Source organism: Amphiprion ocellaris, chromosome 15 (genome assembly GCF_022539595.1).
Source record: "Amphiprion ocellaris isolate individual 3 ecotype Okinawa chromosome 15, ASM2253959v1, whole genome shotgun sequence".
Lineage (NCBI taxonomy): Eukaryota > Metazoa > Chordata > Actinopteri > Pomacentridae > Amphiprion > Amphiprion ocellaris.
In genome coordinates this window covers 2,296,184-2,320,954 of record NC_072780.1, presented here as the reverse complement: position 1 = coordinate 2,320,954, position 24,771 = coordinate 2,296,184, and the positions used below count along the sequence as shown (strand labels likewise).

The window sequence follows — 24,771 nt, the reverse complement described above, 5'->3', positions numbered from 1 at the left end:
TTATGTGAATGTGAATTTTTAGGATTTTTTTTAGAAGACTGTTACTCATTTTTTGAAAATATTTACTAGAATTTTCCTGCCACATATGATGGATTTTTTTTTTTTTTTGAAATAAAACTTTTAAGGGAAACTTTCAAGGAATTCTTGGAATTTTCTTCCTGAAGGTTTTGCAAATTTTCAGAAACTTGGGGCATTTTTTTGCTGAATTTTTGAATTTTTTTTAGATAAGGAAACAATATTTTTTGGTGCCTGTAAATGAGGACAACAGGAGGGTTAATGTAAAGCATGAAGTTTTTTTTAACGCTAATCAAACAGTGAATGAAAATGCAGCTTAAATCTGAGAATAAACGTCCAGAATTAGGTTCTGTGTCTGACACTTTTGTTGCAAATGTTGTGGCTATTTTTTAAATGGAACAGTTTGATTAATGGAGAAAACAGGTTTGTTTCAAAACAGAGAATGCAGCTCAGTGATGTGGAGCTAAGGCTGTAGTGGATTGGTCGATTAGTGGGTCGGTATGTTCATTCTCATTGGTTGGACAACATCCACTTCTACTTTCAACAGCCCATTTTGAGCTGGTCCAATCTAATGGTGCTATGATGCTGCCGCCACCGTGCTTCACAGTGGGGATGGTGTGTTCTACCTGAATGAATGGAAAACGGATTAAAAGCAAAGAAATAAACTCGAGCTCGGACGGTGGGAGAGTGAGGAGGAAGATGAGAAGAGGAAGAGCTGGGTAATGAACAGAAGCTGGTCTCCTGTGGGATGGATCACACCTACGAGGTTCAGATCCTCCGTGGCTGGAGCTCCTCTGCAGGTTAACACCAGCAGAGACCAGAACAAACCTCTGGAGGAGTCTGAGGAGATGAAACGCAGGAAACGCCGACCGCCTCGACACGTTTCTGACTGCGGAGGCTGGAGAGCGCCGCTGGAAAGACTTTATTTCTGCATATGTTGGTTCAGGCTTTAAAAAAACGGAGGATTTCCTGCTTCTTATTATGAACTGAGTGGCTGCTGGTGAAGCAACAGATGCAGTTTTAACACATCGCTGAGGGGTTTTATCACCAGTAGAAAAAAATTACAAAAAAAAAGAACATGTGAAGCATTTCAGCTGTTTAAAATCTGAACATAGTTTTCATCATATATTATAACCTTTTAAAATGTTTATAATCTGAGGAACATAATTACACACATGTATTATTTCATAGAGAACAAAGCTACATAAACAGACTTCCAGCAATAATCTATCATTTTAGTGTCAGGAGCACCAGACCCCATAGAAACCCCATGCTACTGCCAACTTATTTAAAGTCTCAGGGTTCACTTTCAACTACAGATCGACAGTTTCATTTAGCAGAAGCTTTTATCCAGCGCAGATACAACACAAGCAAGGATCTAGTCAGGAGAAAACAACCAGGATAAGAGCTGTAAAACAAGTCAAGAAAATAACATCACAACAGAAAAGAAGAAGAATAGAAGGCAACAGACTAGATTCACCTCTACAGTACAAACATCCTGGTGTCTCTAGAGAACCTGTCACATGCAGAAGAAGTTGAGTTTGTCCTGGCAGTCCCAGTTCTCCCACAGTCCGTCTTTGGTTAAAGCTCCACAGCGTCTCCTGATTGGACACTGGTGGTCCTGACCTCCTTGGTGGGACCAGGCCTCGTATTCCAGAGGGTCTCCGTTCACCCACATCCAGCGGTCGCCCAGGAAATGCAGGCCCATCCACACCCGCTCAGTGATGTTCCTGTTCTGGATCTCAGTCTGGGCCAGAAGCCGGTCGGTCTCAGAGAGCAGACTGCTTAGATTGGTTTGTTTCTCTCTGCAGTGGTTCAGAGCGTCTTCCCAGGACGTCTTCTCCTCCTCCACGGTCACATCCACGCAGTAAAAAGGGTGGGACGTTCTGCCAAAACCATCATACCATGTCCCACCATAACTGATGGATCCAATGTCCTCGTTCTTCCTATTATTTGGTTGTCTGTCGTGCCAGTTCTGGTACGTAATGTGCCCTCCTCCGGACCACTTCCAAGCAGAATTATTGTTGGGATCTCGCTGAAGGCCGATCCATCCTTTATGAATCTTTCCACCTGCAGCTTTTCGGAGCTTGTCTAGATCACTCTGGCTGTTTAAATAAGAAAGATCGGTGTGATGTCGTCGACAGTAAGCCTGAGCTTCAGTCCAGCTCAGATGCTGGTGGATATAAACGTGTCTTCCAATATCTCCCTCAACAGCAATGTAAAGAAAAACAAAGAGGACGGTTCTTTCCATGGTCAGCGGTGGAGCTGAAGCTGAGGATGTTTTCTGTGGCTGTTTCTGCACTAAGTGCCATTAAATCACCTGAGGACATGACTTTGCATGTGTTTGACTAGTTTATACAAATCAAACGTATTCAGGGTTGGCTTACAGGGTAGAAACCAGGCTTCCAAGTGAACGCCACATTTGCTGGAAGTGTTCAGGATTAAAAAAAATGTGTTTTTCTAAGTTTCTCTCAACAGCAGTGTGAATAAAAATTAAGAAGATGGTTCTTTTCATGGGGGCTGCACAGTGGCGTAGTGGTTAGCACTTTCGCCTTGCAGCAAGAAGATCCCTGGTTCGCGTCCCGGCTTTCCCGGGATCTTTCTGCATGGAGTTTGCATGTTCTCCCTGTGCATGCGTGGGTTCTCTCCGGGTACTCCGGCTTCCTCCCACAGTCCAAAAATATGCTGAGGTTGATTGATTATTCTAAATTGCCCGTAGGTGTGAATGTGTGAGTGATTGTTTGTCTGTATATGTAGCCCTGTGACAGACTGGCGACCTGTCCAGGGTGTCCCCTGCCTTCGCCTGAGTCAGCTGGGATAGGCTCCAGCCCCCCCCCGCGACCCTAGTGAGGATTAAGCGGTGTATAGATAATGGATGGATGGGATGGATGGATGGTTCTTTTCATGGTCATAACTCTAACTGGAGCTGAGGTTGTTCTAAGAGTCACTGGAGGATGGAACTTTGCATGACTAGGTTTAGTTTACACAAACAAAACGAATCCATCGGACCTTTAAACCAGACAGAAAAACTATGACTGTTACAAGCACAGAGCACTAAGAAGATGAGAACAGAAAAATGGATCCATCTGACTGATTACAGTTCTACAATTTCATTTTATCCAAAGCGATGTACATCTGAGAGTAGATCCAACACAGCAAGGGTCTATTCAGGAGAAAACCACCTGGAATAGAGCCATAGAACAGGTTCTAGTGTGGTGATAGGACCGTGGTGTCTGCAGGAAGTGCACATGGAATAGGGTTATTTTAGTTTGTTTTTTCAGTCTGTCAAGTTCAAGGGTGTTCAGTGAAGAGCTGGTTTTTAATCTTTTCTGAACAACTTAAAGAGATTCTGCAGATAGAGCAGAGTTTGGTAACTGGTTCCACCACCGGGGAACCACAGAGGAGAAGAATTCAGCTGCAGTTGTGGATGAAAGTATTGGCACCCCTGGAATTTTTCCAGAAAATGCACCATTTCTCCCATATGTTGAAATAAGATGATTTACCCACAGTTTTAAAAGGGTGCCAACAATGTTGTCTGGCCCATTTTTTGAGTTTTGTGTAAAATTGTGTCAATTTTGGCTTTTTTCTTCTGCTTTTTTTGTGTTTTTCCAATGCATATCAAGGAAATAAACACGTGGATACCAAAAATATTTATAATTGCAACAATTTCTGGGAGAAATTGTGTATTTTCTGGAAAAATTCCAGGGTTACCAGTACTTTGGTCCATGTGGTCCTGTGTGGACCGGTCCTGGTGTTGTTGGATCAGGAACCTTTTGTTGGCTGAGCGTAGTGAGATGGAGGGAGTATAGACCTGAATGATAGAGTTCAGGTAGGAGGATATGTTTTCATTCTAGTTTTAAAAACAAGTGTCAGAGTTTGGGATTTTATGTTGGCAGCAACTGGAAGCCAGTGAAGCGATCTTCCTGATGTTGTACAGGACGAATCGACTCGACCGAGCAGCAGAGGACACGAGCCTTGAAGGTTAGCTGGTCATCGATCACGACACCCAAGTTTCTGTCAGACTTTGTGGGTTTGAGTTGAATTGATTCCAGCTGGATGTCGGTTTCTTGTTGAATAGAGGGACTAGCTGGGATGACAGCAAGCTCAGGCCGGGAGAAGCTGAGTTGAAGGTGGATTTTTTTCATCCAGATATCTGCAAGGCATGATGAGATCCATGTGGTGGTCTGGGGGGAACCACAGGAAGAGCTGGGTATCATCAGCATAGAGACGGTGGGAGAAACCATGGGAGTGGATTATTGCACCAAGTGAGGCTGAGAAGAGGAGAGGACTGAGATTGAACTGAGTAAAAAGAGATGCTAATTAAATGCAAATAAAGATAAAAACCACCTCTTAGACACAGCAGAGGGCCACTACTATGTAAGAGATGCAAAACAACCCCAAAGAGACGTAAACCAAGAAAAAGAGATACAAATAAAGACAGAACAAACACAAATAGAAGCAACACTACTCATTGTGTACTCTTTCCACAGACAGAACTAGTCATTTCCAGACTAACCGACGCTAAGTCATCACTGAGGCTGCATTTGGTCCAACAGATGAACAAAAAGTCGAGTGTAAACTTTGCAAACAGCAGCGATCACTTGAGCTAGATCTCCTTTAGTTCACCACAGCCACAACAGCTAGGGGATTTCTGGGATATGGGGTTCTTGAAGGTTTTCTGGAGTGGTCAAACTGAAAGGAAACTCCAGAAAACCAATAAAAGTCTATACCAGGGGTGTCCAACATGAGGCCCGTGGGCCAAAAGTGGTCCTCCAGAGGGTCCAATCCGGCCCTCAAAGTGTAAAAATTCCAGAGAAGACATTAACTGCAGCTTGTAAATTAGTAATTTTTTGGTCTTGTTTTTGTCATTAATCCATTTATTGTTCCTTTGTAACTTTTTTGTCTAATTTTTTGACTCTTTTTTGTTTTTCATCATTTGTCTAATTTTTGTTGTTTTGTTTCTTGCTTTTGTCATTTTTGGTCTTGTTTGTGTTTTGTCCATTTATTTTGTCGCTTTGTAACTTTTTTGTCTAACTTTTTGTCTTTTTTTGTTTTGTTTTATGTCATTTGTCTCATTTTTGTCGTTTTGTGTCTCATTTTTGTTGTTTGTTTCTGGTTTTTATCTACTTTTTTGTCATTTTGCTTCTCGCTTTTGTCCTTTCTGGTCTTGTTTGTGTAATTTTTTGTCTCATTTTTGTCATTTGTCCATTTTTTTGTCACTTGGTAACTTTTTTGGTCCAATTTTTTGTCTCTTTTTTGTTTTGTTTCATGTCGTTTGTCTCATTTTTTTGTCGTTTTGTGTCTCATTTTTGTAATGTTTTGTTTTTGTTGTTTTTTTTGTCTTTTTTTGTCTGATTGTTGTCGTTTTGATCCTCCAGTAAATCCTCTATGGTTCAGTTCCAGGTGACTAAATGTTGTGTTCCTTTGTCGACACTGTGATCTGGAAGTTGTAATGTGGAAATGATAAACTGAGGCTGAATGTTGATGAAACTGAATTTATTTTTCTTAACAAATTTCAGGTTGTTCATGATGTTTAGTAAAAAGATAATTCCTTAAATGTGAACATTTTCAGAATGCACTTTTTTGCACTAAAACAAAGGAATCATTAGGAGTTGTGGTTATTTATCAGTTATTCTGCTGTGGTTTTACTGGTTTGACTGGAGATCAGACTGGACTGGATGTGGAAGCTGGACTAAGATGAGTTGGACTCTCCTGGTGTAGATGGAGCTCCGTTGGTACCATCCGTTCATGCAGACACAAAGTCCTGCTGTGTGAACACAACCGAGTGCAAAGCCGTTCTGGAGGAAATGCAATCATTTAGTCGATACTCGGAAAAACATTGACTCGCTGACACATTTCTGTAGCGTCAGACTGCTGTTTGCCAACAATCAGTTCACACATTTACACTCGGAGGAGACAAAACACTGCAACACAACAGATAACGATCATGACCAACTCTAACTATCTGTCTGGATGACTGATTGAAAACAATTACATCATCATTATCACCGCCATCATCTGCATCTCTCTCCTCTTTCTCTGTTATCTCTCCCTCCACATCTCTCGGTTTGCGTCTCGGCGTTCAGAGAGCGAGACTCGTCCCCATCGACTCGAGCCAATTTAAATTCCATTTGGGAATCTCATTTAAATTCATGCAGGATGCCTCATTGGCGAGGCGGCGATAAACATTTAGCGCGAGGAGGGTTAAACAAATCGACAACATGCTGCCGAGCGTCCACACATGAACAGATCAAGCTGCTGCATGATGGGATGGAGGAGTGTCGGGCTGAGCGCTGGCCGTGTTCTTTCTCTGGCAAGGCAAAGGCAAACATGGTAAAACACAAACACACACATCTGCTAATGAAAAACCAGCGGCTCTGATCTGCTTTGAAGATCTGGACTTGTTTCGTCACGCTCCCTCACTCAGACATTTTAGATATCTGATCTTCTCCTGACCTCTCACTCCTTTAGTCTTCTATATTTCTGTCTGGTTTCTTCTGTCTTCACATATTTTACTGTCAGCTTCTGCTTCTTTCTCTGCTGTTCACACTGAATCAGTGAATGTAAAAACCTGTGGAAGAGGCTTAACAGACCAATAGAAAGGCACTGTTTTACTGAAATACATGCACCATTTATTTCTCTTCTTTTGTTAATATTGCTGTCTTATTTTTTATATTAAGGGAAAAAATGATGGACTTTTTGTATTTATTCTTCGAGTGGGATGGATGCATGTAAGCAGCGTACAAAAGACAGGAACCTCATATCATGAGTTCTATCAGAGCAACTAAACCCCAAGTTGTTTAAAATCAGAACAGGTTTGGTGATATTTGCATTTATGGTGGCTATAAAACTATCCTTTTCAGAACTTTTAAGAATCATGGTCAACTTAATTTGGCTATTTTGGACAAAAATTTACATTAAAAATGTCACTTCTCACGTTAAAGTAAAAACTGATTTCAACAAAGTAATGTCAGTTAATTAAGAATATCAATCCATCATTAGGACATGGAAGGAATATGGCAGATATGTATATCTGTATATATCGTCCCCGAACACTGAGTGGCCACCAAGACAGTCATGACTTCTTCTAAACGGGTCATATTAAATCTCCATAGGAGCTTTTTGTCCTTCAGACAAATGTTTTTGTGGACGCCAAACTCTGCTCAACATCACAACCATACCATCCATATCACGAAGCACGGTGGTGGCAGTATCATGATGTGAAGCACGGTGGTGGCAGCATCATGATGTGAAGCATGGTGGTGGCAGCATCATGATGTGAAGCATGGTGGTGGCAGCATCATGATGTGAAGCACGGTGGTGGCAGCATCATGATGTGAAGCACGGTGGTGGCAGCATCATGATGTGAAGCACGGTGGTGGCAGCATCATGATGTGTAGCACGGTGGTGGCAGCATCATGATGTGTAGCACGGTGGTGGCAGCATCATGATGTGAAGCATGGTGGTGGCAGCATCATGATGTGTAGCACGGTGGTGGCAGCATCATGATGTGAAGCACGGTGGTGGCAGCATCATGATGTGAAGCATGGTGGTGGCAGCATCATGATGTGAAGCATGGTGGTGGCAGCATCATGATGTGAAGCATGGTGGTGGCAGTATTATGACGTGAAGCATGGTGGTGGCAGCATCATGATGTGAAGCATGGTGGTGGCAGCATCATGATGTGAAGCATGGTGGTGGCAGTATTATGATGTGAAGCATGGTGGTGGCAGTATCATGACGTGAAGCATGGTGGTGGCGGCATCATGATGTGGTCAAAGTAAATTCTTGTCAAGAAAATCCAGATTTAATGAACCATGATTGAATGTTGAAAGCGATAAAAGAAGGAAAGTTATTTTTATGGGTTCTATCCAACATGTCAGGATGTGCCTGTAAAGGGACTGAACATTTAGAGCAGCAGCAGCAGCAGCTTTAGTGTGGGTGATGTGTAGTTTTATCTCCTGTATGTGTCTAACGTTGACAGCGTGGACCCAGGGAGTCTGAGCTTACACATCTAATTTATCAGATAAAGATTTCCCCTTAAACTCCTCACGGCTCATAACGCTTCTGTTCCTGCCTTCTGCTAATAAATAAGATGACAACATGCTGGAGCTCATAGAGAGCGCTGTGAGTCATGCTGGTGTCAGACGGAGTGTTGGTCTGAACGTTACCGTCTGAAATAATCAATGACCGCGTGGAGCGTGTGGATTCAGAGGGTGAAGGAAGGAGTAAATGGAAATAATCTGTAACTGAAGGACTTCTGAAGTCCATGGATATATTTTACATACATTTTTATTAAAAATTAAAAAAACTAATGTTTTTAAGTCCGTTATGATCATGTCTTTACAAATTCCATAATTATTTATTATTGAAAAAATCACTTATTAATAGAAAATGACTGGATATCACTAAAATGTCAACTAAATAAGCGTCTGAATTTAATACCAACCACCTTCTAATGAGCTAAACAATAATAAAAGGAGCTGATTCAGAAATAGTTTGGATTGTGTTCTTTTATTAAGCTGAGATAATCATGATAGATGTTTCTTTTTTGGCAATATATCACATTTTATATGGAAAATAACTAATTAAATCCCTTTCCACTGAGTTCTCCATTCCAGAAACACCTCTCCAGGAAGTGTGTTAATTCCAGATCACATGACCTGCTCATTCTGTTTCTTTTCTGGTCATTTTAGGTCTTTTTCTGGTCATTTTGTGCATTTTTGTGACCAGTTTGTTTGTGATAATTTTAGGTGTTTTTGTGGTCATTTTGCAATTCTTTCTAGTTATTTTGTGTGTCTCTTGTCATTTTGTGTCTTTATATGATAATTTTGTGTCTCACTGACTCATTTTGTTTTTTTCTGTGGTCATTTTGTTTAATATTTTGGTCATTTTGTATGTTTTTGCGGTCATGTGTCTTTTTGTGGTTTTGTGTGTCTTTGAGCTCATTTTGTTTCTTTTTTGGTCATTTTCAGTCCATTTTGTGGGCATTTTAGGTCTTTTTGTGATAATTTTGTGCATTTTTGTGCTCGTTTTGTGCCTCTTTGTGGCCGTTTTCGGTCTGTTTGTGGGAGTTTTCGGTGTTTTGTGGTCATTTTGTGTGTGTCTGTGATCATTTTGTATCTTTCTCTGATAATTTTGTGTCTCATTGAGTCAATTTGTGTCTTTTTAAGCCAGTTTTTGGTCGTTTTGTGCACCTTTGTGGCCGTTTGCAGTCTGTTTGTGTTAATTTTAGGTGTTTTGTGGTCATTCCTTGTGTCTCTGTAGTCATTTTGCAACTTTTTGCAGGTATTTTGTTTGTCTCTTCATTTTGTCTCTTTTTATGATAATTTTGTGTCTCATTGAGTCATTTTGTGTTTTTCTGTGTTCATTTGTGTTTTGTCTTGTGTCATTCAAATTTCTGAGTTATTTAACATAAAATAGTGTGAGTCAAGTGTCAACAGGTTTACTACAATATCTTTAGAAATAAATTTCAATTTGACTCAGTTGTACATATAATATTTAGAAGAATCTTTCTCTAAAATGCCACGTGGTGTTTGGTTGATTTTAGGCCTGAAAATAGTGAAAATGTCAACTGTTGACCCAGATGTGATCCAGTGGTGATGACTCCTCTTCCTCCTCTTCCTCCTCCTCTCCCTCCTCCTCCTCTCCCTCCTCCTCCTCTTCCTCCTCCTCCTCCTCTCCCTCCTCCTCTCCCTCCTCTTCCTCCTCCCGTCCTGCAGGTGGCGGTACAGGCAGCCAGCAGACCATTCTCCATGAGGAGCAGTGGAAGATGCCGGCTCTGCCAGCACTGCTGCTGTCGATTACCGTCCTGCTGCTGACTATGGCGCCTCTCTCCTTCAGCCAGGCCAACACCCTCTCAGCCGTCCGGATGGGTGAGTACCGGCTGGACCTGGACCAACTCCAGGCTGAAGGTTCACAGCTGGTGGCCCAGTCTGACCTCTAGCTTGCTCTTTTGTTGGTTGGTGTGGATGCAGAAGCTTTGCAGTCATTTAGTGTTTGGATGCTGACAACCAGTTGGTGATTTTCATTTAAAATACACTCAGACAGGTTCATTTAAAGGAATTCTCCCCCTGAACTCCAAAACCAGCACAATTACCAAAACAACTGGAGCTAGAAACTGTAAAAACAGAAACTTTTCCTACAGTCATTGAACATGTCACTGGTGACATTTGGTTTCTTTAGCAAGTTATCACAAAATCTAACCTTGAAATCATGATATTGCATTAAAAAAAATCACTTTATTCTACATGTCTAATTTAAAAATTGGCCAAAAATGCTGCGTTTGCACCAGATTCTGTCCAAAAATAAAACAGAATTATGTCTTCTTTGGTGCAACTGAGAAGCCGTGAGTGATTCAGCCACAACCTCCATCGTATGAGAACAAAAACAGAGTGTTTTCAGGGGCACTGCAGGTCAGTGAATGCACCATGGCTAGAAAATAGTACAGGTGGAGGAGCATGTTGTTGGAAGATGCATTCAGCATGGTGAAACATCCCTGGAGAGTAGAGTAAATGATTTCTTCCAGGATGAATAAAGTAGATCTTATCTTAGAGAGCGCGAAGTTTGTAGAGGTTGTAAAAATATAAATAGTAAAATATCTTTACCTTTTCTTCTGTTTTGGTGACACTTGGGATAACGTTCTACATGTTAACTCACGGTTCTTTCAGTTGTAAAATAATAAATTCACAAAGAAATTCAACTATAGGTTTTTCTTGAATTCTCTCTCCTTCTTCATGGTTGCAGTAACCAAAGTGACTCAAACAGCCGTCACTTTATAAAAATTATGAAAGTTTACAGCTGAACTGGAGGCTATGTTTAACCCTTAAGTCGTCCTGCAGGTCAAAATAGACCCGTTTTAAAGTTAGAAAATGCGGGAAAAAATATTTTCACAGTGAAACTTCTGATGTCCACATTTTCAACATTTTTGGGAAATCGTCAAACATTTTTTGGTGGAAAAAAAGAAATGTTAAAAATGTTTCTGAAGAATATTCACATAAAAATCAACCAAAATCCAGCGAATTTCACTGGATTTTGGTTGATTTTTATGTGAATATTCTTAAAGAAAATAAAGTTTTACTGATATATATGGAATCACTTTAGATGTTTTTAGGATTTTTTTGGAAGATTTTTACTCATTTTTTGAAAATATTTACAAGAATTTTCTTGTCAAATTTGGGGGACTTTTTAAAATAAAACTTTTAAGGGAAACTTTTACGGAATTCTTGGAATTTTCTTCCTGAAGGTTTTACAAATTTTCAGAAATTTGGGGAATTTTTGCTGAATTTTTGCATTTTTTTCAGACAAGGAAACAATATTTTTTGGTGTCCGTAAATGAAGACAACAGGAGGGTTAAATAAGAAGGAATGAGAGGAAAATAAATCCTCTGGATCAGTAAAATGAAAGCAGCACAGCTCAGAAACAGTGTAGAGTTGATGGGAGATACATTCAGCATCTTTCTAGGCTTCATGTCAGATGTGTGACACCTATGGATGGGGGTATGTGTGTATTTTAGTTCTTGTATTATCTTAATTTTTTATTTTTTTTTTAATTGTGTATTTTTCTGTGTTTTTTAGGAGCATGTGTTCTGTTTTATGTGTGCAATGCAGGTTGATTTTACCTGGTCTAAGACTGATTTCTCCCATGGCAGACGATAAAGTAAACTTGACTTCATGTGTACAAGTTTGTACTGGTTATATTTGGGAAAATGCTGAACATTTGAATTCATGGTTGTTGTTTTTTTTCAATTTTTGGAAAATAAGTGCTCAACTGAATTCAACTGTAGGTTTTTCTTGAGTTGTCTCAATTTGGTTCCATAGAGGTGCAGGACTTTATACTGCAGTGAATAATGAGTAAAATGTTGAAAATGACTCAGCTGGTTTAAATCATGTGACACACCATGATGGATCTTCTCCTGCAGAGGATTGTGGGTCAGAAAAGCACACCGGCTGGAAGCAGCAGGACATCCTGGTGCTTCTGGCACTGATGTATCGCGGCTTCTTTTTCTGGAATGGTGTGGGGGTTTGAAGGTTCAGTGTCATTATCTACCCAGAATCTCTCCGGCTTTATGGATTAAAACTCACTTCTTCTCTCTATAGCATAGGAGTCAAACTGAAAATGAGACAAAAATGAGGCACAAAATGATAAAAATGAGACAGAAAATGACAAAAATAAGACACAAAATGACAAAAACGAGACACAAAACAACAAAAATGTGAGAAACAAAATGACAAAAGCATGAGACAAACGACAAAAGTCAGACAATAAAAAACAAAAAACAAAAAAAGACAAAAATATGATAACAATGAGACACAAAATGATAAAAATGAGACACAAAACAACAAAAATGAGACAAAATGACAAGAATGAGACAAAACAACGAAAACATGAGACAAACGACAAAAGTAAGACAATAAAACGGAAAAACAACAAAAACAACAAAATATTACAAAAATGAGACACAAAACGCCAAAAATGAGACAGAAAATGGTAAAAATAAGACACAAAATGACAAAAATGAGACAAAACAACAAAAATGAGACACGGAACAACAGAAACATGAGAAACAAAATGACAAAAGCACGAGACAAACGACAAAAGTCAGACAATAAAAGACAAAAAAACAACAAAAAATGACAAAAATATGATAAAAATGAGACACAAAATGACAAAAGAACAATGAACAATCTAGTATTTTACTTTCTGATCCAAACAACTTGTCATGGTCTAGAAATGATTTTAAATTTATAGTTTTACTAATTTACAATCTGCAGTTAATGTCTTCTCTGGAAATTTTACACTTTGAGGACCGGATTGGACCCTCTGGATGGCCGCTTTTGGCCCGCGGGCCACATGTTTGACACCCCTGCTGTATATCCTCTGCATTCTGTGCTAAAAACACACATCAGCTCTCTTTCTAAACGCTCTTCCTGCTCTCATTCCCTCTGATCTTCTGCTTTCCTGTCGTCCTCGTCTCATCGTTTTGTTTCTCCTCTCACCGCCCACCATCTCTGTTTGCATCTTGATTCCTCTCACGCTGCCTCTCTGTTTTGTTTGTCTTCTATGAGCCCCTCGAGGCTTCGCTTCATCTCCGCCGTTCGCTCGCTCCACGCTTCTTCTTCTTCCTCTTCCTCCTCGTCGTTTGCGTCCCTGGTTGGATCATTTGTACACACAAATAAATCAAACCTGGATCCGTGACTTCCCTCCCTGAGTGGAACGCCGCTCCACTATTGGCCACTCTGCTATCATCCTCTCTGCTATTGTCCTCTCCGCTATCAGCCTCTCTGCTATCGGCCACTCTGCTGTCGGCCTCTATCAACCTCTCTGCTATCGTCCTCTCCACTATCGGCCACTCTGCTATCGGCCTCTGTCATCCTCTCTGCTATCGGCCTCTATCGGCCTCTCCGCTATCGTCCTCTCCGCTATTGACCTCTATATCCTTTCTGCTATCAGCCTCTCCGATATTGTCCTCTCCGCTATCAGCCTCTATCGGCCTCTCCGATATTGTCCTCTCCGCTATCGGCCTCTATCGTCCTTTCCGCTATCGGCCTCCATCGTCCTCTCCGCTATCGTCCTCTCTGCTGTCGTCCTCTCCCCTATCGGCCTCTATTGGCCTCTCCGCTATCGTCCTCTCTGCTATCATCCTCTCCGCTATTGGCCTCTATCGTCCTCTCCGCTATCATCCTCTCTGCTATCGTCCTCTCCCCTATCGGCCTCTATTGGCCTCTCTGCTATCGGCCTCTATCGGCCTCTCCGCTATCGTCCTCTCTGCTATCGGCTTCTCCGCTATCTGCCGCTATCGGCCTCTCCGCTATCTGCCGCTATCGTCCTCTCCGCTATCTGCCGCTATCTGCCTCTCCGCTATCTGCCACTATCGTCCTCTCCGCTATCGGCCGCTATCGTCCTCTCCGCTATCTGCCGCTATCGGCCTCTCCGCTATCTGCCACTATCGTCCTCTCCGCTATCGTCCTCTCCGCTATCTGCTGCTATCGTCCTCTCCGCTATCTGCCGCTATCGGCCTCTCCGCTGTCGTCCTCTCTGCTATCGGCTTCTCCGCTATCTGCCGCTATCGGCCTCTCCGCTATCTGCCGCTATCGTCCTCTCCGCTATCTGCCGCTATCGGCCTCTCCGCTATCTGCCACTATCGTCCTCTCCGCTATCGTCCTCTCTGCTATCTGCCGCTATCGTCCTCTCCGCTATCTGCCGCTATCGGCCTCTCAGCTATCGTCCTCTCTGCTATTGTCCTCTCCGCTATCGTCCTCTCCGCTATCGGCCTCTCTGCTATCTGCCGCTATCGGCCTCTCCGCTATCGTCCTCTCTGCTATCTGCCGCTATCGGCCTCTCCGCTATCTGCCGCTATCGTCCTCTCTGCTATTGTCCTCTCCGCTATCGTCCTCTCCGCTATCGGCCTCTCTGCTATCTGCCGCTATCGTCCTCTCCGCTATCTGCCGCTATCGGCCTCTCAGCTATCGTCCTCTCTGCTATTGTCCTCTCCGCTATCGTCCTCTCCGCTATCGGCCTCTCTGCTATCTGCCGCTATCGGCCTCTCCGCTATCGTCCTCTCCGCTATCTGCCGCTATCGGCCTCTCCGCTATCTGCCGCTATCGTCCTCTCCGCTATCTGCTGCTATCGGCCTCTCTGCTATCGTCCTCTCCGCTATCTGCCGCTATCGGCCTCTCTCCATTCTTGATTAGTTCCACTAGAAGCAGATCCTGGACACTGGAAGGAAAGGTTCAGCGTCTTCCTGGCAGCAGATGAGGTTTTCTACCCGTTCATGGCCCAGAGTTCAAACCCCTGCCGCCTTTATCTCGCGGTGCTTCGGCAGAAAACCACCGGGCACTCGTGTGTACGTTGCCATGGTAACCGGGTGGCCTGGCGACGTGCAATGGCTCACCTTTCACTCCATTAATAACGGCTGATGCTGCACACTCTAAATGAGACAGAAAACAGTCCGACTCACATCCTGACCTGCAGAGCTGATAGAACGGAGGCTGGAAAACTGGGAGAGGAAAAAAAGAATTAAAATCTGATCCAAACTAACAATCTTTCTTCTTTTTTTTAATGCTTTGTGCATTAAGGGAGTTTTATGCGCCCACCATCTACCCAGAACACCTCCTACTGGATCACTTCACTCTGAAATCCAGCAGTTTCTGGTTTTTATGTTTTTACTTACTGCAATATAAAATGCTGCACCTCTATGGAAACAGCACAAACATAGAACAAAGGAGAGAGAGCTACAAAAAAGTCAGTTATAATGTCATAAATCCTAAACAAAGAGAAATATTTCAAGCAAACGGTCTATTTTAGAGGAATTTTAAAATTATTTTTCAATGAGACACACAGAATCAAGTAATTTTGTGTAAATATCCCAATTTTCAGCTTGGATTTGGTTCATTTTCTCACTATAACAGATGATTCTCTGCTTTTACAGTTTCTGGCTCGGATGAATTGTCTCTTTTTGGCAGTTCTATAAAAACAATACGGCTTTCTTCACCCTGCGGCGGGTTTTAGGATTTAGACGCTTCAACAATGAAGTCTTTTGATTTGCGCATTAAGTGTCCTGTAGAGTCGTGGTCATGGATGAACTAATCCACACATAATTCATACGTTTAAAGCCATTAGTGGCTGGTTCTGTGATGGTGAATATAGGTCCTAAAATCAGCTGCTGTTGCTTTAAATCAGGTTTTTCTCAGTGCAGTTCTGCTCTGGATTGTCAGTGAATAATCTAGAGTTCATTTTGAACCTGATTCTGATTTAGTTTTAGTCCGGTTTGTGTCTAGTTTTATTCAACACAAACTCGACATTTTAGTCCAGTTTGTTCTGAAACTGTCGTCTCAAAGGTTTGTCTTTTTAAACTTTAATATTTCTTAAAGAAACACCATGTTTGTAGTTTATAGTTTAATCTGACTGGAATCCACTGATTATAGGAAATATTCGAGTTGTTTCTGATGTTTAAGGTTGTTGTCTTCAGTATGTCTGATATTCCTGCTTATATTTGGAAATTAAACTACAATTAACATGATTTACAGATGAGTTTTATCTGTTAAATTACATTATCTCTTTTTGCAGTTATCCCATGTTTAGAATATCACCCTTATGGATTATATGGAGTCATTTTGATGCATTTCAGTCCCAGCATCAGGACTGCAGTCACTTTCAAATGGAAAACAGCATTATGAGCTGAAATGATCGTTTTTAAAGTCGTTTTAAATGGTGTAAAGAACCGGATCAGGTATAATCTACTGCTCAGAGCAGGTAGAATAATGCAGAGACGTATAGATGAATGTGAAATAGATCCTTTCTCCAGAACTAATCCAGATATAATAGATATAAAGGGACTGGATGATGCAGCTTCAACTCATCTTTAAGGAAGTGAATCGATCCTTCTGACGGCAGCAGTAGAATAATCTGACTGATCACTTTAGAACATACAGGAGGTTCTCCACTTCCATCAGAGTTCTGTTCCTACTGATCTACGGAGTCGATTTTCTCCGTAAGTCAGAACTCTGGTGAAAATGTAACCAAATCCGTTCCGTGCATCACGATATAGATAAGATAAGATAAGATAAAGTTCTTTATTTCTCCCCACTCCAGGGGAAATTTACATTGTTACAGCAGTTTTATTTACAATATATACAAGGGTGGCAAAATTTTTAACAGAAAAAATAAAAATAAAAATAAAGTTTAAAAGTGCAAAGATGTGCAGTGCAAGAATGTCTGTGCAAATTTTATGGTTTGGGGTGGTAATGATATAGTCCAGTTTATGTTAACATCAGCCAGTGATGCTGATGTTGTAAAGTCTTATAGCAGATGGGATGAAGGACCTGCGATAGCGCTCTTTCTTGCAGGGTGGATGTCTCAGTCTGCTGCTGAAGGAGCTGCTTAAAGACCCCACAGTGTCATGCAGTGGGTGAGAGGGATTGTCCATGATGGATGTGAGCTTTGACAACATCCTCCTCTCACCCACCTCCTCTATGGAGTCCAGGGAACAGTCCAGGACAGAACCAGCCCTCCTGATATCGATCAGTTCTTCATAAAGTCATGAATACCAACGACTTTCATGCATGTATGAATCATTTTACTAGAAGATAACAGAATATTGTAATGGACTGATATTGTTGTTGATGTTGAGGTTTCAATGTTTATTGTTCAGTTCCAGATTTACCTAATGTCAGTGAACGTGCCATGTTTAGTTAGCTCACCTCTGATTGGCTGAGAGTCAGCAGTAGAGAGAGCTGGGAACGGCGGCTAATTCTGGAGCTAAGTTATGGGGTTTTTCTAGTTATTCTGGCGTTGGCTACGGTCCACAGTATCCTGTATGAAGGTTCAATAAACCAGCAGAGAACCAGATAAAGTCTCACTCATTCATCACAGAGGGTCACTACAATATGTTGACCTGTTTTTACAACGTGATCCATGTTGGTCGGTGTTTCTTCCTGTTCCCAGCGTTTTATTCTATCTAATTTCACTTCCATGGAGACGGCTTTCCTTTTCTTCCAAGCATCAGAAGAGTCTGACTTACGCTGGGAGCCATAATGAAGGACAAAAAGTTAGTGAATGTAGCACAATCCAAGGTGGAGTACAACCAGAGAATGGAAACAAAGCTGTCTGATAGCACCATGTGACGACGTATTCATCCGCTCCGTTAGTCAACTAGTTCCACATAACCAATTATGTAACGATGAAACGCTGTAGGTCGAGGATGTTGTAAACTGAGGACTTCCTGTGTTGTGTTAGATTAATGTTAGCAAATTGTTTTCTAAATGTTTGCAGTTTGTCTCGGCTGCTTTGTTCTCGTTGTAGTTTGTAGATGAGTTCATGAATTTTTTTAGTCTGTTTACTTCCAAAGAAGAGTCGAATGATATTCCTGCCTGACATTATCTGGATTAATTCAATTTCCTTTTGTTTTTATCGGGCAAATTCACAACATATTTCACCTCATAGCGCTCAGCGTAGTCAGGCACAGACCTGAATTAACAGCAGTCGATCAGGTCAGACTGGTAAATCTCCTAAACTGGACAAATGTTGGTCGGTGGAGGAAACTTTGATCCACTAGAAGTAAATGTGTGATGAGTTCCATCATGAACTTTATCATTTAGTCGTCGACATAAAGAGCAAAACATTTAGTCAAAGGTCTGTTTTTTTATTTAGTTTTGTTGTGAAAAACGGGTCATCAGTGAATATTTTCATCCTGGTTTTTGTTGATCAGGTTAACGCTGGGATAAACTCAGTAGATGTGAGAGGAAAGCTGCTGGTTTGAGCCCTGAATATAAATATAAATCTGAAGCCGTATCCTCTCCGTCCTCAGTGATCCGTTCAGCGAAGCTCTTCAGGTGACTGTGAAGCAGTCGACCTAAAAACGAGCAAATCAACACTCCGACCGTCTCTGTTTTGTTTAAATTCGACCACAGATTCGTTGTGGTTCAGGTGCGTGACTGTTTCCTTTCAGCTGCGTTTCTCTCTTCAGCTGCTGTAAAATCTCCTTTAGTTCTGCTCTCAGCCGCAACCAAATGTTCAGCTTCATGATTCACCGGCTGCGAAATAAGAAGGACTCGAGGACTGCGGTGGTGATGAGAAACTGCCAGCAGTGGGTTTGTCCTATGATGGATTTCTGAGGCCAGATGTAGCTGCTGTCAGGAGAGCGAGCGTCAGGAGCGTGCACGGATTCAGATCTCTGCTAACGGTCTGAATAAAAAGCAGGAAAAAATGCCCACATACCTCCGGATCATCCTGATTACTCCACGAATGCTCCTCCTCAGCTCACACAAACATTCAGACGCTGGTTTTTTGTTCAGCTCCAGATCAGGCTGAGATTATATTCAGAAGGCATGAAGAAATTTTAAAAAAACAACAAAAACAAGGCAAAATATTACAAAAATCAGACGTAAAATGACAAAAACGAGACAAAAAACAACAAAAAATGAGACAAACAACACGAAACAAGAGAGACAAAAAAGTAAACAAACTTACAAGGTGATAAAAAATGGACAAACGACGAAAACAAGACAAAAAATTACACAAATGACACAAAGACAAAACATGACAAAAGCAAGAAACAAAACAACAAAAAAGTAGACTAACAACACAAGCAAGACAAAAAAAACACAAAACAACAACAACAATACAAAACATCGAGTAAAGCGAAACATGACAAAAGTGTGACAAAAAACACAAACGAGAGAAATAGGAAACACAAAACGACAAAAAATTAGACACAAAATGACAAAGCAACAATACTTTCTGATCAGAACAACTTGTCATGGTCTAGAAATGATTTTAAATTTATAGTTTTACTAATTTACAATCTGCAGTTAATGTGTTCTCTGGAATTTTTACACTTTGAGGACCGGATAGGACCCTCTGGAGGACCGGATTGGACCCTCTGGAGGACCGGATTGGACCCTCTGGAGGACCGGATTGGACCCTCTGGAGGACCGGATAGGACCCTCTGGAGGACCGGATTGGACCCTCTGGAGGGCCGCTTTTGGCCCACGGGCCTCATGTTGGACACCCCTGCTGTGCTAACCTTCTGTCCTGTTTGTGTGAAGCTAGTTTTCTCTGTGTATTTGGTTCTTCTTTGTGTTTCCTGTGAATTCTGTCTTCATCCTGAGCTGTGAAACCAGCTCATCTCATTGATGCTGTTTTCAGTTTTTTACGTCGTCGCTGCCGCCGGTACAGAACCGTCATCTCGTGTTTATGAATCAAGGCAGCATAGAAGGAGCTGGAAGCGCCACGCTGTGCGTTTTGTTAGGATTTAACCTGAAACACAACGATAAAGCTGCTTTCATGGTGGCAGAAGGAGCTCGGTACACTGATTTTTATCCACCCTGGAGGCGGCGTAGCTTCTCTAAACATTGAAAGCAGGTTTTCTTGTCTCTTCCCACCTCTGAGCTCGGCGTAGTTGACATTATTTGATATGAGTGCGAGTCCGGACTCTGGAGGCGGGTTTGTCGACAGATTCAATGAGACGAGACAAAGAGGAGAATAAAAACAACAAATGTCTCCGTTGGCGAGCGTCTGGAATCCTCTGGTGGCCGGTGTCCTTTCACAGCCAAACAAGATGCATCCACACCGCTGAGTCTACACCTGAGTGACTTCGTGGTTTTTTACGGGACTTATTGATTTTTCTTTTGACCCTGATGACAAAATTTGGTTTTGGTGGAGAGCTGCGATGTGGTGGCAAACAGCTCCCTGGAGAAGTCGCTGCCGCTCTTGATAGTGAAGAAAAGGAGGTAGAGTAGGAGGTCAGGGATGTGGTTTCTCCTCGTCTTCATGCCGTCCTGCCGAGTGTCCACAGTGAAATGTCTCATTAACTAGTTTGCTCCAGACATTCAGAGTGGATTGTAAGAACTCATTTTAATGTGGAGATTATATCCTAAATTCAAGATATCTCTAACGGAATTAGAACTAATTGCAATTGAATTTAAGAACCCCTCAAAAAAGGGAAAGAAAATGAAGAAATCTTCGACTAGAATTACATGAATGGTAAAATGGAAGATTTTTTTGTCACTTTGTAGCTTTTTTTCTACTCTTTGTCTAATTTTTTGTCATTTTGTGTCTCATGTTTGGAATGTTTTGTCTTGTTATTGTTGTTTTTTGTCTGACTTTTGTCATTGTGATCCTTCCTTCCGTCCTTTGGAGTGTGCAGGACTCTGCTTAGGACATTCTATGACTCTGTGGTAGCGTCTGCTATCTTCTATGCAGTGGTCTGCTGGGGAGCAGGGAGCACTGAAAGGGACAGAAAGAGACTAAACAGAAGGTCAGGAGGAGGTTCTGTCCTGGACTGTTCCCTGGACTCCATAGAGGAGGTGGGTGAGAGGAGGATGTTGTCAAAGCTCACATCCATCATGGACAATCCCTCTCACCCACTGCATGACACTGTGGGGTCTTTAAGCAGCTCCTTCAGCAGCAGACTGAGACATCCACCCTGCAAGAAGGAACGCTATCGCAGGTCCTTCATTCCATCTGCTGTAAGACTTTACAACATCAGCATCACTGGCTGATGCTAACATAAACTGGACTATATCATTACCACCCCAAACCATAACAATTTGCACAGACATTATTGCACTGCACATCTCTGCACTTTAAACTTATTTTTTTAAGCCACTTTATACTGTCATTGTCTTACAGTGTGTCAATACTGTACTATTTCATCCTCATCTCTCACCCCTGTATATATTGTAAATATTATTACTACTGTTCTATTATTATATTACTATTACTATGTCTATTGCTACATAAGCTGTTGTAACAATGTGAATTTCCCCTGGCGTGGGGAGAAATAAAGAACTTATCTTCAGTAAACCCTCTCTGGTTCAGTTCCAGATGACTAAATGTTGTGTTCCTTTGTCTACACTCTGTGATCTGGAAGTTGTAATGTGGAAATGATGAACTGAGGCTGAATGTTGATGAAACTGAACTAATTTTTCTGTAGTAATTTCAGGATGTTCATGATGTTTAGTAAAAAGATAATCCCTTAAATGTGAACATTTTTGCACTAAAACAGAGGAACCATTAGGAGTTGTGGTTATTTATAGGTTATTCTGCTGTGGTTTTACTGGTTTTACTGGAGATCGGATGTGGATGTGGAACCTGGATAAGATGAGTTTGACTCTCCTGATCTTCAGATTACATTCCTGCTGGTGGTAAATGAGGTTTCTGAGATGTTTCCAAACAAGAAAATTAGCCCTAGAAGCCTGGAGTTGTGTTTTAAGAGTCATTTAGAGACTCTTTGCTTAAGTTGAGCTGCAGGGCTGCTTCAGAATAAAAGCTTGGGGCTAGAGGAGGATTTATTTACTTCTCTGGTTGTTTTTTCCCTCTCTGCTCCAACTCTGTTTTTTTTTCTTCCCATTGCCGTTTTCACCTTATTATTTGATTTATTTTAGTTTTTTCGGTGTATGTCTTGTAAGTTTTCCAACCTTTGGCTTGATGTCAGTGTTCAGACAGAAGGAAGGAAGTTTCCTCTGCTGTAGAATCCATATTCAGTTACCTCCAGAATGAGACGTTCGCCTTCTGAAATTAAAACTGACACGTTAACTTGTGAAATAACTGCTGCCCAAACTGTGAAAAATGTACTCCGGGTTCATTCTTAAAGGATAAATCTCTCAGCGGTAGCACAGTGACAAACTACCTTTTACACAGCAGCTCCTCTGTAGTTTAGAGATATTTAATGATGAACATAAGCTAATGATTCCTTCAGGAAGACTGATAGCCGCGGATGAAATAATTCATGGCAGTTTTTAGCAGCGGCTGAAGGACACTGATGCTGCTGAATTGTTAAAATCCTTTGCTGGAATATTTATGCCCCAGACTTGATTTTTCATGCTGCCAGAGGAGGAAGAATCCACGTAATGATGTCACTTAAAGATTTATTTCAGTCCTTTTTTTGATTTCTAACACTGTAAGTCACCGTTTTTACATCAGGACGGAGACTGGACACGATAACGGGAATAGATGTGCAATCTAACGCAATCCAGAGTGGGTTTTTAATGAGGAGCCGCTGATTTAGAGGCATCCTGTGGAGTTTTAGATTCAGCATCTCGCCAGAAAAAGAAAGAAGACAATATGACATTTCAACCTGCTAAATATACTTTGTTGGCACATTCTTCTACCATAAGAGGTGCCATTGAAAAGTTTTGAGACTGTTTGTGTTGCACTAAAAGTCTCAGTAAGGATGGACACCAGGCTACCAAGGTCAGGATCCACGGTTCAGATGTTTTTCTGACCACTGGTGGGTCGACATTTGGGATTTCTCCACGGAGTTTAAACTACAGAACAAACATTAGATTTTGTACCAGTCAGTGGCAGGATGATGCAGCCTTCATGTGGTTTTGCAGGTAAAACTGTTAAAAACCTGGATCGTAGCACAGAAAACTGTCAATAACCTTGATATTAACACACAAAACTGTTATAAACCTACATATGCAACTTTAAGCTGTCAGAAACCTGGATTTTAATACAGAAAAGTGACAATAAAGTGGACATTAACACCCAAAACTGTTATAAACCTGCATATTTTCACACAAAAGTGTCAGAATTTTAACATACAAAAATGTTATTAACCTACGTTTACACACAAGCTGTTATAAACCTGGATTTTAACACAGAAAAATGTCAATAAACTGGATTATTTCAACACAAAACTGTTATGCATATTTACACACATAATTGTCAGAAACCTGGGTATTAAATCAGAAAACTGTTGTAAACCTATATATTTAACCTTTCAACTACCAAAAACCTGGATTTTAACACAGAAAAGTGTTGGTAATTGGAACATTAATGGGAGAAAGTGTCAACCTTGAGAGTCTGCAGCTGCCACTAGGAGAACAAACAACATTTACAAACCAGAACAAGGAGCGAGAGACAGGAGCTCCACGGTTGTTTCCTTCAACTTCTACCAGGTCGTGCACCGTGAATTTATCCTCTAGATTTCTACTGGAACGTCCTGAGTAGTCTGAGGGAGAACACTCAGTGGAAATGATCTAAACTGTGCTGTGATACCATCAGTGCTGGGAGTCCTTGAAGGTCCCACCCACAAGTTGGCCAGTGTCCATGGGCCATAGGCTATAGGCCTCAGGCCTCGAGTGTGCGAGTGAGTGCGTGTGAGTAAACGTGGGGGGTGGATAAAGGCTGCCACAGCCTCCTACCAGTACCAGCAGAAGGTGTAGACCGAGGTTCTGGGACTCCAGGTAACTTAGCTCCCCATCTGGGGATTACCCCAACAGGATGCAAGGGGACCTGGCCTGTATAATATATATAAACAGGACCATGCATCAGAAATCATCAACACTAGCTAGTTCATTTCATAGAATCTCAATTATTGTTCAGTTACTTCCAATAATTCATTATTTTCTTGTGTACACAGTATATAACATCAATGATTCATTCCATAAGTCAGTTCATCCCATTTGCAACAATAGAACAAATAGAAAAGTTCACAAAATCATTTGACCAATGTTTTGTCAAAATGCTATTAACATTTGACTGCTCTTTAACGTAAAGAACGATTATATTTGAATGAACGTGAGCGCTGTATTAGCATGTCAAAGGCTTGGTGCTACATAGCCAGTCTATAGAATTGCATCGGTTCGACATGCTAATGCTAAGCTAGCGCAACCAACAAACAAACATTTCAGACAGACAGACTCACCAATTCCCTTGACAATCCCGACATATACCGCGGCCAAACGGCTCCTACTCCCGCGGTAGGCGAGGACTAAAAAGAACATAACCATCGGATGAGTATTTTTGATGTTAAAAAGGTTATTTTAATAGATCCAAGCACTACTGACCCGTGGCAGCTATCCAGTGTGCTTCCCCAACATGCTACTGAAGGGGAACCAGCGCTGGGTAGCTTGTATCAAGCAGCACAGGCCGAGCGAGCGACGTGATTGGTCAGCTACAGCTGAGCGAGAGCAAAGGTTTAACGGTCACATGACGAGAGTGACGTATAGAGAGCAAAGGTGAAAGGTAAAAAGTCACATGACTAGGACGACGTATCGTATATTTTATTTTAAATGGATCTTCTATTATTTTAATATAGTCTATTTTAAACCTTGGTTACATCCTCCCCGCCTTAAACAAGGCACGTCCTGTTGCATGCTAAACCCACTAAACAACATTGATAGACGACCCAATAGACTCGGGAGAGGAAGAAATGCGTAAGATATCAGACACGTTTTGTAGCAATGTCTGAACTACAGATATAAGCAGACTACCAAGGGTGTTATAACCTAGTCGTTTAGGTGGTGC

At 41.5% G+C, this 24,771-nt stretch overlaps 2 protein-coding genes across 3 annotated transcripts in view; one reads left to right on the top strand and one right to left on the bottom strand.

Moving 5' to 3' along the window:
- LOC111567355 (glutamate receptor ionotropic, kainate 5-like) overlaps window positions 1-24,771 on the top strand; it is a 320,960-nt gene that overhangs the window by 163,209 nt on the left and 132,980 nt on the right. For both annotated transcript variants that reach the window (XM_055018245.1, XM_055018246.1), the window contains exon 3: window positions 9,738-9,890. In XM_055018245.1, coding sequence (XP_054874220.1) covers window positions 9,788-9,890 — 103 coding nt within the window. In that variant the 5' untranslated portion in view covers window positions 9,738-9,787. The remainder of the gene's footprint in view (window positions 1-9,737; window positions 9,891-24,771) is intronic.
- On the bottom strand, window positions 1,535-2,266 carry LOC129350701 (C-type mannose receptor 2-like). The gene has a single exon (XM_055018060.1). It carries the CDS (start codon window positions 2,264-2,266, stop codon window positions 1,535-1,537), a length of 732 nt encoding a protein of 243 aa, XP_054874035.1.

Coding starts and splice junctions, on each gene's coding strand:
- LOC129350701 (XM_055018060.1), bottom strand. CDS start 2,266: ATGGAAAGAACCGTCCTCTTTGTTTTTCTTTACATTGCTGTTGAGGGA.